The 18,814-nt window shown below is 37.6% G+C and overlaps 2 protein-coding genes across 3 annotated transcripts in view; one reads left to right on the top strand and one right to left on the bottom strand.

Moving 5' to 3' along the window:
• hrasa (HRas proto-oncogene, GTPase a) overlaps nt 1–10,125 on the bottom strand; it is a 60,566-nt gene extending 50,441 nt beyond the window's left edge. Inside the window, exon 1 of the mRNA XM_039663157.2 lies at nt 9,968–10,125. The gene's annotated coding sequence lies outside the window, so the exon portion shown is untranslated. The remainder of the gene's footprint in view (nt 1–9,967) is intronic.
• A 994-nt stretch (nt 10,126–11,119) lies between these two features.
• lrrc56 (leucine rich repeat containing 56) overlaps nt 11,120–18,814 on the top strand; it is a 29,700-nt gene continuing 22,005 nt past the window's right edge. Inside the window, exons 1-6 of one of the 2 annotated variants that reach the window (XM_039663158.2) lie at nt 11,120–11,218; nt 11,322–11,466; nt 11,623–11,710; nt 12,009–12,069; nt 14,078–14,174; nt 17,815–18,012. In XM_039663158.2, the coding sequence (XP_039519092.2) occupies nt 11,178–11,218; nt 11,322–11,466; nt 11,623–11,710; nt 12,009–12,069; nt 14,078–14,174; nt 17,815–18,012 (630 nt within the window). In that variant the 5' untranslated portion in view covers nt 11,120–11,177. Of the gene's footprint in view, nt 11,219–11,321; nt 11,467–11,622; nt 11,711–12,008; nt 12,070–14,077; nt 14,175–17,814; nt 18,013–18,814 lie in introns of those variants that run through there. The other variant, XM_039663159.2, reaches the window with a different exon arrangement.

Raw genomic sequence — 18,814 nt, 5'->3', positions numbered from 1 at the left:
ACAGCCTGCTCCGCCCTGGCCGCCTGCACAGCCTGCTCCGCCCTGGTCGCCTGCTCCTCTTCTGCTCCACGGACCTGGTCCTCCATCCCACCCCTAGATCCGCCTCCGCTCCACCACCCACCTGGACAGTTTTGTTTGTTTGTTTGTTTTGAGCGTCTGGAAGCCGCTCTTTGGGGTGGGGCTATGTGACGATCACCAGTTGGAGTGCCCCAGAGAATCACCAGAGGGCACTCCACATCTGAACTGATCACTCCCACCAGAACTCCGTTTCCCATAATGCCTCTTCCCTGTGACTGATTACACACACACCTGCACCTCATTTCAGACTGCCTATATAAGCTACACTCATACAAGGACTCTTTGCGAAGTATTGCATTGCCACGGCTTGTAATTTCTGAGCGTATATCCTGTTTCTGGTTTCTCTGGTTTTGATCCTGGTTTGTTTCCTGACTTCTGCCTGTTTGCTGCCTGCCCTGATCTTCTGCCTGTTACCTGACGACTCTCTGTGCTCACTCTCTGATATCCCTGTTTTGCTTTTTCCTGACCCCTGCCTGTTTGATGATTCTAAATAAAGCTGCACATGGATCTCATCTCGTCTCCAGCTTCGTAACAACAATGTAATTACTTTATCACCTTAAAATAAAGTGTCAACCTTCATTTCCAACTAAGTAAAAAGTATTATTTTTTTCCCTTATTTTCAAAAATGTTTTAAAATATTTATTTTTTTCAAGATAAAAAAAGTTTTTTTTTTTTGCAAATAACTTTAATACTAATTCATAAATAGCATAATGCTAATGCGGATTGTGCTACGTGCTATTTAACTAATTAAATGGTCAAATTATTTTTACATTTTTCAAGGCAAAAAGTATTATTTTAAATATTGGTAATTAATAATCACAATGTTTTTGGAGAGGTACACCACATTTTCCTTTACAACGTGAACTAACCTCGCCTTGCTATAAAAAGTTGAAAATATCAGAAATTTTACATTATGTAAATTAAAATAGATTTACTCGTCTTATTCTATATATAAATTTTTATATATTTGAATTAAAACTTTTCTAGCAAATGGTATAAACAATTTTTAAATTATATAAAACTCAACATGAATACAAAGAGTACATTTAAGAACTTTGCAAATGTGCTTTTCTTTATTGCGGTCTACTTACTTTTCATTGCCCCAGTGCTACATTTCCCACAACACAGTAAAAGGCTCACTTTAAGACACAACAGTGGTCACAGCCTTCCATGACAGCACATCACCAGACAGACTATATTAGTCCCAGGGTGTGGAGTTTTATTATTAGTCGTCATTGCGGCTGTAGGTGCAACTCAAGACCAGCAGAGGTGGGTCTGTAGCATTAATGATTAATGAAAAGACAAAGGATTTTGGTACTATGGTGACTGTAACTTATGAGAGTCCAGCACAGTGTATCTGTGAGTGCTGGAAGTGCTGGAGGATTAATGAGTAACTGCACTCGCACACGCAAGCACTCACACACGCACAATTGAGCAATTGAAGGGCAGGGAGTTCATGATGCCACTATGCATTACTCCCTTAACCCCTTGAAAGCTAAACAAAACATTGGGGTAAATGTAATAGAAGAATAAAAATATAGTAATAACTAAGTATACATTTTTACATTGATGGGAGGTTGCTCACTGGCAAAATTTAAAGAGCTCACCATCAGGGCTTTATGATAATTTATGTCCGTTCCACCACATCCCAAAGACGATCTATTGGGTTGAGATCTGGTGACTGTGGCCTGTGGGGCTCATTGTCATGTTCAAGAAACCAATTTGAAATGATTCAAACTTTGTGACATGATGGTGCATTATCCTGCTGGAAGTAGACATCAGAGGATGGGGACATAATGGCCATAAAGGGATGGACATGGTCAGAAACAATGCTCAGGTAGGCCGTGGCATTTAAAAGATGCCTAATTGGCACTAAGGGCCCTAAAGTGTGGCAAGAAAACATCCCCACACCATTACACCACCACCACCAGCCTGCAGAGTGGTAACAAGGCATGATGGATCCATGTTGTCAGTCTGTTTACGCCAAATTCTGAATCAACAGAATGTCTCAACAGATATCGAGACTCATCAGACCAGGCAACATATTTCCGGTCTACTATCCAATTTTGGTGAGCTCTTGCAAATTGTAGCCTCTTTTTCCTATTTGTTGTGGAGATGAGTGGTACCCGGTGGGGTCTTCTGCTGTTGTAGACCATCCGCCTCAAGGTTGTGCGTGTTTTGGCTTCACAAATGCTTTGCTGCATACCTTGGTTGTAACGAGTGGTTGTTTCAGTCAGTTGCTCTTCTATCAGCTTGAATCAGTCGGCCCATTCTCCTCTGACCTCTAGCATCAACAAGGCCCACAGGACTGCCGCATTTTGGATTTTTTTCCCTTTTCACACCATTCTTTGTAAACCCTAGAAATGGTTGTGCTTGAAAATCCCGTAACTGAGCAGATTGTGAAATACTCAGACCGGCCCGTCTGGCACCAACAACCATGCCACGCTCAAAATTGCTTAAATCACCTTTCTTTCCCATTCTGACATTCAGTTTGAAGTTCAGGAGATTGTCTTGACCAGGACCACACCCCTAAATGCATTGAAGCAACTGCCAAGTGATTGGTTGATTAGATAATTGCATTAATGAGAAATTGAACAGGTGTTCTTAATAATCCTTTAGGTGAGTGTACATGTTTTATGATAAAATTATGTGCACTTGTGAAGTGCATGCAGTAAAATGCAGGACACGAGAAGTAAATATGTCCAAATTTACATTTAAAAAACCTGTTGATATAAGTCATTCGAAATTGTGCTTTATCAAACTAGTTAAACATGAACACAATGAAAGTCAATTTGTCATTCTAAGGAAAATGTTTTACACGTTGTATTAACGTTGCGTAAAACCAGAGATGATTGATAGAGTTTCAGTTTCAATTTAACACAGTTAATCAAAGTATGCCCAAATTTAGGCCCTCTTTTGGATAACCCCTTTAACTAAACTAGGGCACAATGAGGGAAGAACTGAATTATACACACACTCAGAGGGCAATGAAAGTTTGATTAGGACCTTCTGTCAGAGCAACCTGTTGTTTGGGATGGAGTTCAGTAGAGACGCATCCCATCGGGTTCTTTCCAGTGCGATCTATATCACTCTTTCTAAGAGTCATAATTAGCGCCAAAGTGCCAAGGGGCTTCAAATGGGTCCTAATGAGCCCCCGTAGTCCTGTACGGTTGGGGATAAACGAAGCCACATGAAGGCAATCCTGCAACCTAAGCCGAATAAAAGTGTAATGCCTGATAACGCTTCAATACGCAGGGAAGGAGAACAGAGGCCGTTTTTTTTTTTTTTTTATAAAATGTCAATGGAGGCTTCATTACTCTGAATACAAAATGCTTTTGTGAGGAAATAGCTTATTATTTAATGACACCCAGTCTGCAAATCTGAAACATGTTTGCTCTTAATCTTTAGTTTTGGATTGATCTATTTTTCAAGTTTACAGCAAAAAAATAGTCATAGACAATATTGTTTTCTTGTTTTCATATGATGTAGAGCCAGACCGATATATCGGCAGACCGATATTATCGGCCGATATTAGGCATTTTCCAAACTATCGGTATCGGCAGTTATAATGGCCGATAAATTTATATTTCAAAAATAAAATAAAAACGGACGAAACACGCTTCAACCATGTCATGAGTGTTGGAGTTGTATAGTTTGTCCACCAGAGGGAACTCTACACCGTTCCTGTTGGCAACACTCATTGAGTTGGTCACGATACATACATTGCTTGAATAACAATTAAAAGAACATCCCCATCAGTTCTCTTAACTCAAATAAGCATGACAAAATTTGTGTCCAGTTTCAAAAAAAAAAAAAAAATATCGGCCGATATATCGGAATATCGGATTTTAAAACCCAAAAATATTTGTATCGGTATCGGCCTTCAAAATCCTTTATCGATCGGGCTCTAATATGATGTCACGCCACTGCATTGCCATGGCGTGAAATGCAAATGGAAAGCAGGAAGTAATTTGCTGTACTTAGAAATAACTATAACAAACTCAAAATGCGTATGTTTTGCGTCGTTTATGGTTACTTAAATCGATCAAACCACGAGGAGTTTTTATCGTGTACCAAAAGTTGTTGTTCATAAGGGGGGGAAAACGGTTTGCAAACCTACGTCTGCGGTCGGGAGGAGCTGAATGGGAAAATGCCTGTGTGTGCAGTGATCACTTCGTCAAAGGTGAGTTAATACTTAAGTGGCTATGTTTGTGTAATGTGTAATGTTTCCGAACTTTGTAAAGTCAAAGTATGTCTACAAGACGAGGTAGTTGATGATATCTACCGCCTCGATGGCTGGAAAATCTTTCAATTCAGTTAAAAAAAAAATCGCTCCTCTTCATAACGTACGGATCACATCCAACATTTGTTTGATTTTTTGTTTTTATTTTTCTCTTGTAATAGCGTGTAAAGTAGTACAGTATGTACTTTCCTCCATGTTGTCCATTGCGCTCTTCACTCCCCGCCCTCCATCTGAATTTCGCGCATCATCATAATCACGTGACTGAAACCCAGCTATTGACCCTTCGCTAAGCCACGCCCGAAAACCACCACTGGCCAATCGTGTCTTAGCAACCGTAACTACGCGCGGGAGGTCTGGCAAGCTTTCGAGCGAGGGAAACATGCTGAAGCATTGTGCGTATGGATTGTGTAAATCTGAAATCGGTACCCTTAAAGTTTGGACGGGGGAGAGGAATTGTTTTCCTTCCAAAAATTCTAAAAGCCAAGGGGAAAAATGATGGGCGTGATCAAACAGTGTGGGAGACCCATTCACAACTACCGGTAAATGTCAACATGATTAACAAAAACACCTATTGCTTGGAAATATTGACGGTTCTTTGGTCACAATAATATAACGTAAAATAACAAGACGATTAAAGACAAGACGGAGGCTCACTGACATACTTTAAAATATATTTCAGCATTTTGTTAATCGACGTCCTACTACCCGACTAACTTTAACCCAATCCGATCGCGGCTCTCCCGGTATTAGTGTTATTCCACAAGATTTATGGATAAGCTGTTTGATTTATAATTATTAGGATTATTTTCACATACCCTGCTGTGCACGAGCATAGCTGTTCCTCAATTTTTGTTTCCCATTTGAATGGTCAGCATATGAGGCGGCGGCTGCTTTCGGTGGGACTATAACGTTAGGCTTTAGCTTCAATTTTTAAGAAATTATTCTCTAATCGGTTGCATATTATGTCGTGAATATATCCCTCGAATGGAATACTGCAGGCCTTTTTTTCTTGCTCTCTCAGATATTTCACTTGTTCGCCGAAAATGACTAATTATCTCATTGGGAATGTCTGACATCGGTGAATCCAAGCTATAATAGATTTGCCAGCCGCGAAAGCTTGACAGGCGTAGCAACAGTAACTAGGGAGGGCGGGCTTAGCGAAGGGTCAATTGCGCGACAGTTATGATTTCTATGGTAAGTAAACACAAACAATGACTGACTGTCGCACTACTCCAAACGAAAGTCAATGACATCAAGGCTGTAATGTGATTGGTTATCAAGGCACACGTGATTCAAGTTAGCCGCCGCTACACTTTCTCCAATGGTAGAGCCATGAAGCCTTGTGTCCATAGATATGTATATAAAGGCTAGATGTGTCGTCCGCGCTGCTGGCCAATGGAGGTCGACGTCAGCACCTGGCGGCCATCTTGTCACAGGCAGCTCGCTCATTGGTAACATTGTTTTAATGGTGCATGTACTTTTTAAATCACCGTAACTTGCTCAATTTTCTACCGATTTTCAAACAGTCTGGTTTTTTATAAACGAAAGAGATGTAGTTATGATACTGCATACTTATGAATAATACGTGTATAAATAAACTATCATCCAGAATTATAGCCACGTTAATAACGTTTGTAAGAAACCAAACCGTTTGTAAATCCGTCAAGATTTCAACGAGATAAGAGTATTTCTTACATCAGATACCACAGAGCCCGCCAGAAAGCCTGTCTGTGACAAGATGGCCGCCGGTGATGACGATGGAAACTCCGCCGTAACACATCTAGCCTTTATATACCTATGCTTGTATCTCCCAACAATCTTCAGACTATCTCTGGAATAAAACTGCTAAACCTGCACAACACTTACACAGTGGGTGCCCAGATTTGAAATAGGATCTTTAGTTTTTTCCAATAAATTTTTACACATGAGGATTCTGTGTGTGTTTTGTTTCTAGGTGGTTACTTTCCAAACCTATTCAAAAGTTAGTTTTGGGCTGGAGGGCCAAAATCATTGACCAAAACAGATCTGATGAGTTTTGACTGTCAGGATCTATTTTTTTTTGCACACAACATGGATACACTACAACAGGTAAACATGGACGCACTTTTAATACATTTGTTTAGCAATATGCAAAATTTCTTCATGGCTCATTACTGAAGAACTTTACTACAACTGGTTTATCACTTGTGAAAATGAACCCTAAAAAAAAATCTTATTAACCAAATTTAATTACACAAACTTTTTGGTTTACACCTAAATGAAAACTTTTGACATTTTTGCTTATTTTAATTCAGTCCATTTTGACCCGGAGAGGATTTTATTTTCCCCGAAAATGCTAGTTACCATTATAGCATTGGACTAAAACTTTCTGACTTTACTGACTCACATCAAAGACTGAATCCAATATTTGGAGATATAGCATAAAAAACACTTTATACGTTTTTTTGGGGTTTTTTTGTAGGCTGGCAATTTTGACCAAGAACACCACAAGTGTGACTTTGTTCCGTTTTGTACTAATTAAATAAAAGCATTTTAAAACAAACTTCCTTGTTAAACATTAAAGCACACCAGTGTGATAAACAGTGCACATTGTTTCCCATATTTTGTTAAATATTGACAAATCTATCCACAAATGATGTTTTTTTCACTCAAAAACTGAGGTGCATAAACTCAGTTAAAGGAGGTCTACAATCAGTAAGTTCTAAAAAGAAATACAAAGCTGTCCTAATTGAAAGAAAACGAGTTCGCTAAAAGATTGAATCCAATATTTGGTGATAATAAAGCATATTTTTTTCAGCAAGTTTTTGCTCAGATGTATAAAGATTAAAAAGCACGCCCAAAGGCATTCAAGCATAAGAATATTATAGTAACTTTATGACCTTTAAAGTGTGAAAGCAACCTTTGATTTTGCAAGTCTGATTGCTTATGAAAGCAACAATATGATTTATCATTCAAAATCTACAGCAAAGTGTGAAAGCAAGAACTAGACGTTGGCACTAAGATCTGCAGTATACATTCAATCTGTCACCATGAGCGGTAAATATGAACAGGTCACTTTAAAACCCAATAGTTAAGCTCAGGATAAACTTACTGACATTATCAGGTCTGCATTTTATGGACATCAATCTGAAATGAATATTATTTGCCTCATCATTGAGAACCTTTATGTCCTGACAATTACAGTGATTTTAAATCTTATATTGCTAAACATTCTGTTAGAGCACAAGTAAATGGTCCCAATAGAATCTCAAGTATCAATTTTCCCTGAGCCACAACCCTACAAAAGAAGAAGGCCTAAGTGATTTCCAGTCAGGATCAGACAGTAAAAGGAATCTCACATGGGAAATGGAATCGAAGGAATCGAATACTGAGAAACCATAACAGATCCAGGCTGAGTGAGCTCCTGACATCATCCCCCAAAATAACCATCACTAGCCAGATCATTACATCTGTCTAGCCTAATTCTGCTGCCCTTCACTGCAGACACTTCAAGATATTGTTTTTATGTTGCAGATAAATGCAATGGAAACATTTGACATGAGACGTCATGCGCACAGTGAAAATGAAAAAAAAAAATATATATAAATACTTCCGAAATATCTGAAACTCAATACGAATTAAATGATTTTGGGAGCCTAAAAAATGCAAACTTTTGAAAACGTGTTTCAAAGTGCAAGATTTTTGGAAACGATACTCTTTTTGTCTCTGTGTAAAGTAAACTACAAAAACGTAGGATGACGTGATGCGCATGTGTAACCATGTTCACTCTATAGACGCATAGTTTTTCTTTACAAAATGACATTGCTACTTTTTTTGTTATTATTATTTAAGATGATTTTGTATTTGTTTTATCTTTGTTGTAATATTGTCTTGAAATTCAAATAAAGTATAAAAAAAACAAATGACATCGCCAACTACTGGTCTGGCATGAATAATACAGCGTTCCTAGTCGTTTTCACAGATTTGTGTGAATGGGGATTGTTTTGAAAACGTTGTCGTCTGTACGCGAAAAACACAAAGGAAAACTTTTCTGTTTTTAGTATATCATTGTTGTGTAACGATACCCTGAGTTTTTATAAGTTTACGTTTTTATGTTTGATTCCCAGAGAAACCAAGAACTGATAAGAATGTAAATGTGTATTGTGTACTTTGAAATGCAGAGTTGCTTTGGATAAAAGTGTCTGCCAAACGCATAAATGTAAATAATTGTAGTGAATAAGAAAAACACTGGTTTGAGATGGTCATCATAACTAGATTAACCTGGCTGGTCTTCAGCTAGGCCATCTGAACACAGTAGCGACCAACCACTCGGAACGAGTTTTTATTAATCGTTTGACTGAATGTTGGGAGGCCTGAAACTGTTTCTTTGAAAATGAGTGATCGCAGACCTGACATGCCCAAAACCACTTTAAAACCAGCCAACAGACCTGTCTGGGACACCTACTGAGACCAAAAAACATCCCAGACTGGCTTACACCTGTTTTTCAGAAGATTTTGGTTCAAATTTATAGACTTTGGCACGGCCGAAAACAAAGGCATACAAGAATAATATCAGGCTCATATTTCCCTCACATTGAAAAGAGCCTGTAAAAAATAGTTCATAAAATGGAGACGCATTATACGATAGTACCTTCTGACATTATCTCAAAATAACAGTTAACAGTCTATAAGGCTATAGAAAAACACATTGGTTACTTTCATTTTGAAACTAAAGATAAAATCTACGAATCACACTGTGCAGTAGCCCATAAATATTATAGAGGTGCAATATAACTTCTGTAGAGCTGCTTAAGTACTCAAGCCACCTAAACGTGCCTGTTCTGCTATAAAACATACTATTAAACTTCCGCACTGCTCTTCATAGTCCAGGAATTACGAATCCTACTATGCTGAGGTATATTAATATTCATGATCAAACCATTGTCATTGGTGGGCTACTAAGCGACGTCAGCAGAAACTAATTGATATTCAGCAAACAGTGCGTCGCCATTGGAACGCTACGGCGAACACTACTTAATATGCATGAGCTAGTCTTCTTCATAGTAGAATTTGCAATTGTTCGTCGGGTGCTATGGGGCGTCACCCGAGTTTACAGAGAGGCTCGTAACTGTCACATGGATGCCACCAAAACTTAACAAATTATACAATTAAAGAACATGTTTACATTCATTGTTGGACTTGAAATCTTTTCCAATAAATGCAAGTTGTCGGTAAAGAGAAGCCATGGTCAGTTTGATCGATTACTAGAGTCTGATTCAATGTAAATGAAAAGATTCAGTTTTTTTTAGATGATTGAACAGGTTTCCATGTGAAGGGTGAATAAAAATATAAACTAATTAAATAAACACTAAACGAGTTTTCTATTTAAATTCCAAACAACCCATTTTGAATAAAACGCAGGATACAGAAAATTCACAACAGTACTGGAATCTATAGATCTATCGATGACTGATTGTTCACATCACACATATGTAAACATTCTTCATGCGATTATAAAAACGCACTGATCATTACCATAAATATAGGGCAATTGTGCCCGATAATAGCAATATGTTTAAGGTAAACAATATTTGCCACTTTGAGTCACGTTACAATACATTGACTGCAAACGATTTGTGGTTTAATAGCAAAAAATGTACACTTCACCTCTGATTCCCCGGATACAGTCACTCTTCAGCAGACTTCGTTTATCGAGATTTTCCTGGATTGTATTATATGTAGCAGACTGTTCAGTGTGAACAATGTGCTCCGCTGTATGTGTGTGTGTGTTTGTGTGTGTGAGCAGCAGTAGTACAGCCTACGCCCAGCCCCACACAACACACAGGACCGCCCCGGCAGCAGATTCACCAATCTTACTATGGCAAAGGCTGAGCTTGTGAATATTAAGTAGATACTGGTGACGTTGATCGGTGGCTCGTTCAGTGCCTGACGGGCTGATCAACCAAGAGCACAGCCAATCACAATGCTTTGTCCCACCCTTAATAACACAACAACCAATGGGATTAGTAGGCCTACTATCCACACCCGCCACAATAAAGTTGCTCGTACTGTATCATTTTTTATTGCATAACTAAATTATATATATATATATATATATATATATATATATATATGGTTACCAAGCTGCTGTCCTTGCATTCTCTCCAGAGAATGTCTATCTCTCTTCGTGTGTGGCTATATGATGCAATTTAGTTCTCATTTAGAAACTATAAATTTATTTTTGGAGTGTGATTATGCAAAAGATTTATGGATAAGTGAATTAAAGTAAAATAATGTCAAATGTTTTTGAAATACAAAAAAAAAAAAAAAACCTGTTGAATTGATCTAATTGAAAAAAAAAATGGATTGTATTAACCCTGTGACACTTAATGTTTTTATTTAGGCTAAAGTACTTCAATTATTCATTGTTGAAGTTTATAACTAAATCAGGTTACAATTGTATAACTGAGGGTTTTTTTTTTTCAATTGAGACTTTTGAGTCCATATACCCTACTTCTAGAAAGAAAGAGATCAAATAAAATTGAAAGCGAAATAAAAAATTGACTTATTTGCAGCCAGGGTAACTTTTTGAGCATGTGCTATCTTTAAACATTTATATATATATATATATATATATATATATATATATATATATATATATATATATATATATATATATATATATATATATATATATATATATTAATTCCTATTATTCCTGTCTGGTAACTTTTATGTTTCTTTTTAAACATATAAGCAATGTTTTTATTATTTATGAGGCTGGCTGGCCCCACAAACTACAAACCCTACGTGCCCCGTATCCAGGAAGTAGTTCCCGTTGCTATCCAAACTTGCTGTTGAGTGAGGCTGAAGACGAATGCTCACACTCCGAACAATCACGTTGTTAACGCTCAATAGGTAAGAAAATAATTAATATGTATGAAGATAGAACGCACATAGTATGACACATTTTACTTAAATCATTAAGTTTGCCATTTTCTCTAAAACTGTTAACATTCAGGACAGGAAAGCAAAAGTTGCAGATGTCGAGTGAAGCATCGCAGAAGAACACAGTGGATGAGTTTATATCATCAAACCCTAAACCTGCTGGCCCCGATATCTCCGACCTGATGATGGATCAACTATGTCTCTCACCAGAAAAGTTGGTAGGCTCTCAATTAATATAAAAGCTAAACATTAACTTTTCCTATGAATTGGGCGATAAATGTAAAAAAAAAAAAAAAAAAAGACGTTATTGTACTGTACATTTAACGCAAAACCACCTGATGTTTATAGATTCAATGTCTTTTTTCCCCTCTCAGAAAATCCTGACTGGATCAGAAAATCTACAAGAAGTGAAGTCGCTGGAGATGTGTGTTGACACCAGACAGGACACTTTAGACAACTTTGGTGAGATTTTTATTTGTTAAAATATGCTATTTATTTATTTAGAAAATGTAGCCTATATATATATTTTTTTTTTGTATTTTTTTTTTTTTTGATAATATATCTATTTTTACATTATGCTTGTATTACGAATTTGGGGGAGCCACATGTTGGCATAAAAATCAGTCACATTTAAAAAAATTTTTTGAAAAAATAGAAATGGTCCAAATCATGTGATTGCTGTTTGGATTGAAATGGCTGGATGGACAATGAAGACATAACCTTTATGAAATCTGATGAATGTTTGTGTTTTGTCTCACAGGAATATACTTGCCTAAACTTACACAGCTGAAAATGAACAACAGTTTGATCTCATCTGTGCGGTAAGACCTCAATTCCACAACATTACTGTTACTTTGTTACATCCAGAAAGAAATAATTCAACCAAAAATATAAAATATGTCATCACAGTTACTTTCCCTCGTTCTAAACCCTGAATGACTTTTCTCCGTGGAACACAGCAGAAGATATTTAGCAGAATATTAATACTGCTCATAAAGGGAGTTCACCCAAAAATGAAAATGTTGTCATCACTTAATCCTCAAGTTTTCCAAATCTGTATGAGTTTCTTTCTTCTACCGAGCAAAAAAGAAGATATTTTGAACAATGTTGGTAACCAGAACATTCTCTTTAAAGTATCTTCTTTTCTACAGTATATTCAACCTGTCTTCTTTTCAACAGAAGAAACAAACTCATACAGGTTTGCAACAGCGCAAGGGTAAGTGATTTTCATTTTGGGCTGAATTATCGCTTTAGTACATAGTACTAACTAGTACATTTAAAAATAGTACATTTTCATACATGTACTTTTCACATGGGAAGACAATCCCTGCATCCCGATTCGCTTACTTATACTACGCCCTAAAAGTATGTACTCTTTTTGTGAAGAAAAAGTACATACTTTTGAGTGTGTAGCAAAAAAGTAGGCAAGCTTTGGGACATACTATCACGTCATTTTTAACGGACAGCTCTGTCGTGTGCATCCTGTCACCATAAACTGCCCTGTCAATCATCTCGTCACAGTTAAAATCCTCATAAAATTTGATTTCTTACCGTATCGGAGCACGATAATCTGCCAGTCATGGGTCTTTCATGTATACTTTCCTCGTGTTTTGCAATTTGAATATAATGATGATGCATTTAAAAAGTAATGGCTAAACGTATCCTTACAAAAGTTCACAATGCTGCTGCAGATGCAATATAATGTGAAGAACATTTAATAAATTAATTTACGTCAGGTCAGATAGTGTTAATTAATCACTCAAACCTCTTTATCTAAACCTCTCAACATCTCGCGTGTCCTCCGTGTCTGTAGTTTATTAACACTTTTTACTCGTGTTTGTAGTTCTAACTGAATCCTTATTCAATGCTCAAAGGGTTGTGGGCAATAGAGAGCCTAAGTCCCTCCCCTTCCGGTCGACCACCATGGGACCTTATTTCGGAAAAATATTGAATGGTAGTCAATGGCGAGAGACAACAAATATTTTGATCTCGTTTGAATTGTGCCCTGAATTACACATATGATGTTTGTCAATTTAAAAGATACATTTTAAAGTAAAGAAAGTTGCAGTTTGATGTAAAACAGTTGAGGTATAAGACTGTGAAAATATGTAATTACAAAGACTACAAACCCCAAAGGCGCACATTTTCTCCCAATGAATGAAGCTAACTTTACTGAGGCTGTCTGTCATTGTTTCTACAGTCTTACGTTATAATCGTAACGTTACGCCGTCATACCTGAGTGTTTTGTACCAGACTGCACACTCACGAGCAGCGGATCTCGTTTCGCTTCCCGGGAGATGTAGTTCACAGATCGATTTTCACATAAAACTAAATGTTACTCTTTTGTTGAATGACAAACTGCGACGTTTTTGACTTTCAGAATTATCTTTTAAATTAACAAAATCATATGTGTAATTGAGGGCACAGTTCAGATGGAATAAAAAGATAAGTTGTCTCTCGCCATTGACTACCATTCATATTTTTTTCCGAAATAAGGTCCCATGAGCTGGAAGCGGAGGGGCGGGACTTAGGCTCTCTATATCAGCCGTTAGAGTGTGCATCGATCTACACGATCTACACTACAACATACTACAGTTTGGGACGCACTAATTCTATTTTCGAATACTATTTAGGACGGATAGTATGCGAATTGGGATGCAGCAAATGAAAATTTGGGCTTCAAAATGATATTTGCCAACATGGACAGGTTGTGTTACATGTACAACCATCTACAAACATAAGAATAAACTAATATTTTAAAGAATGCACAACAGACTACATTCAATTTCATAGAATGCAATGTTCTTATTATTCTCAGTATTTCCTCAGGGATCTGGGAACCAGGCTGTCCCACCTGCAGGTGTTATGGCTGTCCCGATGCGGTCTGACCGACCTGGAGGGAATTCCTGCTCTTGCCAGCTTAAAGGTATCAAACAACACTTAGAACCAAAGGGTTACAGAGACTGAATTGATTAAACTCTTTTTTTTTTTGGAAGGCACAGTAAAAAGTATTTATTTTTCTTAAAGGGTCACTCCACTTCTGGAAAGATGAATGTGTATTTAAAATGGGTAATTTATGTAGAAGAAATGTGAAACTATTTTTGAATTTGGAGCTTTCTAGACTGAGAAATGACAGAAAATGTATTTTTGGCTTATGTGGATGAAAGACAACAACTCCCAGAATGCACTTGCTTCGCTGCCCTTTTGGAGGCCACGCCTACCGGTAACCGCGCAGTAGTTAAACAACAACAAGTCTAGGCTACTAGTGAGTCTCTGTGATGAGTCTGCCCAAAAATGTGTTTCGAGATCGCCCAAAATGTCCGGGATTCGGCTTTTGCGTTCTACAGTCGTCATTCATCATGTTTACCGAGGCGAACAGGATGAGTGAGGGCCGTGTGGAGAACGACGTGAGGCCGGTGGCGTGAGTACCGATGAGACGTAAGTTACCGGTCTCGTATCTCTCACGGAGGAGCGGGAATTTTCTTAGCAATGTTAAAACGCACATCAACCGATCACTTGTTTAGCGTTCATGTAAACACTACATTCAGATTCACCAATGGAATGAATTCAGTTAGATTGAAACAAAAGCTGTGCATGTAAACGATGAATGGCGACCGCAGAAAGCAAAAGCTAAATCCCGGACATTGACGGCCAGACATGTCCGGGAAAAAGACGACGGTAACCCCTAAAGTTTCTACTCGGCTTTCTCCACAGAACAAGAGCCTGCTAGCTTAGCTTTCAAAAAGATGTCTGACACTAGTGTTGTTTTTGGCGGCCTGTTTTAATTTTAGTTTTAGTCTAGTCTTTGTGTCAAGCTGACATTTTAGTTTTTGTTAGTTTTAGTCATGTTCATACTCTTTTTTAGTCTAGTCTAGTTTTAGTCGACGAAAACCGATGACATTTTAGCAGTGTTGGGGAGTAGTTAACTACAAGTAGCGACGCTACTATCTTAACAAAATTTTTCAGTAGCTTGGCTGTAGCTCAGTTGCTTTTTAAACAGTGTAGCTTTTCCAGTAGCTAACTACTTTTTGCAGCAAGTAGCGGTGTAGCTCGAGCAAAAGCTACATTGCGTTTGTCGTCGAGTCTGCGCGAATCGGCGAGATGCAAGGATATTCTTCTTCTTTTTAGATTACAAACTCATTTTTTGCCATTACCGCCACCTGTTGTTTAATCACGCATCTTGCGGCTAACGGTTCACTGACGTACAGAAGTGTGTTGACACACACATGATGATGGAGCAAGATGTGACGGAAGATTTGGAGGATGGAGAAACAACTAAAGTTAATTATCCATGGCCTTATTTATCCAAGTTCAATCGGTATTTTTGAGAAAATGTAAATGCAATTTACGTTGGATGTATATTTTTTTCTTGCAATGTTGTAGGCTATTTGTTGCAATTTTGCACTTTTGATAAACATTCTGAGATATTTGGGTGTTGTCTGTAATAAAACAATACTTTTTGAAATCATAATTTTATTGCATTGTTTTAAACACTAAATGTTTTACAAGTAAAACATTTAGTGTTTAAAACAGTGCAATAAAATTATGATTTCAAAAAGTATTGTTGTCCCCTTCTGTCCTCAGACACTTATTCAGTTATTAATAATATACGTTGTTCAAAAAAGCAAAAGTAGTTTCAATGTAGCTAGCTACTTTTTGATAGTAACTTGTAGTGTAGCTAACTACTTTTCCAAAAGAGTAGCTTGACTGTAGTTTAACTACTTTAACTTACGAGTAGCTTGTAGCTTGTCAAACTACAGTTTCAGAGTAGCTTCCCCAACACTGCATTTTAGTCTAGTTTTAGTCAATGAAAATTGTATTTTAGTCTCTTTTTAGTAGGCAATTCTATTTAACCCAGTCAATATATAAGAAGCCTACCTAGTAGTAGGCTAGCCTATAGACGAAACCATTTTTTTTCTTTTAGCCAAACCCATTTCAAACAATCTTATCTTCTTATAGTTATCTTCTTATATTGTTGTTACCTTATAGACTCAAGAATACATCCAGGAAGACGCTATGAATTGAATTTACAACATATTTATTTTACCAACCAAACATGTTATAGCCTACACACATGATGAAATTAAAGTTTTTCATGAAATGAAATGTCATTTTTTTCTTTTTCTCCCAAAGACGAATCTCTTTCTCTGTGTCAGACTTAACTTTGTTTGTTGTCGTTTATGCTAACGCCTGTTTCACACATACTCCATTTGCAGTGCGTATGTTTCCCGCACCCATGTTACAGTTATAACAGTTATAGATAAGCGCTCATACCGCGCGCTCTAGGAGCGTGATCTACTCCTAGTAGATCACGGAGCGTGGAGCGTTATCTACTCTAGGAGAGATCTACACAGACAGTACCTCAACAACGCGACACAATGGATGTAGGCTAAAATACTGATTTGAAATAAAAAATAGAGAATAAATGTTGTGATTGTGGTACAGCCGTTAATCAGTTGCGCACAGCAAACGCAGCACACGTGAAAGCAATAACGCACGCTGCTCCTGCATACACATTGCAACACGCACCGCATACACGCTACACACGGAGTGTGTGTGAAACAGCTGTAACTCACGCAACTGCTTCTTCTAAATAATGTCGCGAGTGGGGCTTGAGGATCTGAAGTCGCATGCGTTTGCACAGTGCGATCTGATGCAGCCCCTGAAGTGACACAGGAAACAGAAATGCTGCATACTAATAATGCAAGTAGGCTAAACGAGACGAAATAACGTTAAATAACATTTCGTCTCTTCTCGTTTTGGTCAACGAAAATGAAGAGACATTTTAGCATAGTTTTTATTTTTGTAAACCACATTTAGTCTCGTTTTTTTTTCGTCAACGATATTGCATTATACATTTAGTTATAGTCATCGTCACACGACCAGCATTTACGTTGCGTCTCGTCTCGTTTTCGTCACGTGATAAAGGTTCGTTGACGATGATATTTAGTCATAATTTTCGTTGACGAAAGCAACACTATCTGACACTATGTGTAATCCCAATCCTCCATAATGCATCCGTCTGCGTATTCAGTACCTTCGTCCATATTTTCAAAATTTTTCTGCCGGTGAAATCAGACGCACTGGCACTGATCTGTGATAGGTCTGTTAGTGCATTAGGCCCAACCCCCTATGGGCGGGTTTGAAACAGTGAGATCTAGTGCTTGTAGTCTTTACAGAAATCCCTTTCTCTTACACTTCCTCCTACAATGACGTAAAAGTGACGATTTTAGCGTCGTTGTAGGAGGAAGTGAAAAAGGTAAATAGCAGATTTCTCTCGTCTCAGGGGGAAATGGGAGAGTGTTGCACGGCAATTCAATAGTATAACTGTGTTTCTAACAATGGAAAGCTTAATGCAAATTGGTGGAGTGACCCTTTAATGTGGACGTATTTTAATAGGAGACCTTTTTTTATAGACAAAAATAAGCATAATAGCACAATTTATAGACATAATAAGTATTATGAAGTATTAAATAATATAAAATTGTTTATGTTTTAAAACTTTTGAATACAAGTAAAAGAGTCATCTGATAAATGAATCTTGCTCTGTGTTATGTTTTCCTCAGGAGCTGTATGTGGCATATAACAGTATCTCAGACCTGACTCCAGTCAGTATGCTGGAACACCTGGAGCTCTTGGACCTGGAGGGGAATAATGTCGATGATCTGGCTCAGTTGATGTATTTAGGCTGTTGTGGAAAGCTCAGAACGCTTTCAATGGAAGGAAACCCTGTGTGCACCTGTCCCAGTCCAGGCATGCCAGAGGTACATGAGGCTCAGCTTCTCTCTGTGGTGGACCAGACTAATGGTCCCGACAGATCGGGATGTCTCCATATAGTCCATTAAATCAGAATTAATTACCTTTTACCGCTTCGTGTAATGCTGCCCCTCCACATTCATATAGAAATGACACAATAATATGTTTGATATTAGAGACCCAAAATGGACGAGGGAAATTTGGCCGAGCAGAACAAAATAAGTCAGTAAGAATATTTGGTAACACTTTACAATAAGGTTCCATTTGTTAAACAATAGATGCCATAAACTAATAATGAAAAATACATTTACAGTATTTTTTTTAACCTTAGTTAAAGTTATTTTCAGCATTTACTTATAGATTAAAATCAAATGTTGTATCTGTTGAGTTAAAATTATTTAATGGACCTGAGCTAGCATGAATAACAATGAACAATTGCATTTGTATTAATTAACATTAAAAAAGATGTGTATCAAAGAAAAAATATGTATGATCAAAATTCAAAAAGAAAGAGCGGGAATAAAGCCATCAAGGCGACACTTTTCAGCCCCTTGAGGTCCCTCAGTTCTCGCCATCGCTGGAAAGCCACGACGATAATGACACGCATTTTATTTCGTTGTTTATCCAAAGACTTTTTGTTCATTACCTTTTTCTAGTAAAGTTACTGTCTTCCTTTTTTGCCTGGTTTGCATTTGCAAACTGCATATGTGAATTTAGATTGGTCTTATTTTGCCATTGTTTTGCTATTCCTAGGGTCCGTGCCTCTTGAATTACTCAAATCAAACGGGTATGCGCAAGTGCGCAGGTGGT

The sequence above is a fragment of the Pimephales promelas genome, chromosome 25, assembly GCF_988280905.1.
Source record: "Pimephales promelas chromosome 25, fPimPro1.hap1.1, whole genome shotgun sequence".
Lineage (NCBI taxonomy): Eukaryota > Metazoa > Chordata > Actinopteri > Cypriniformes > Leuciscidae > Pimephales > Pimephales promelas.
This window is presented reverse-complemented; position numbering and strand designations above follow the sequence as displayed.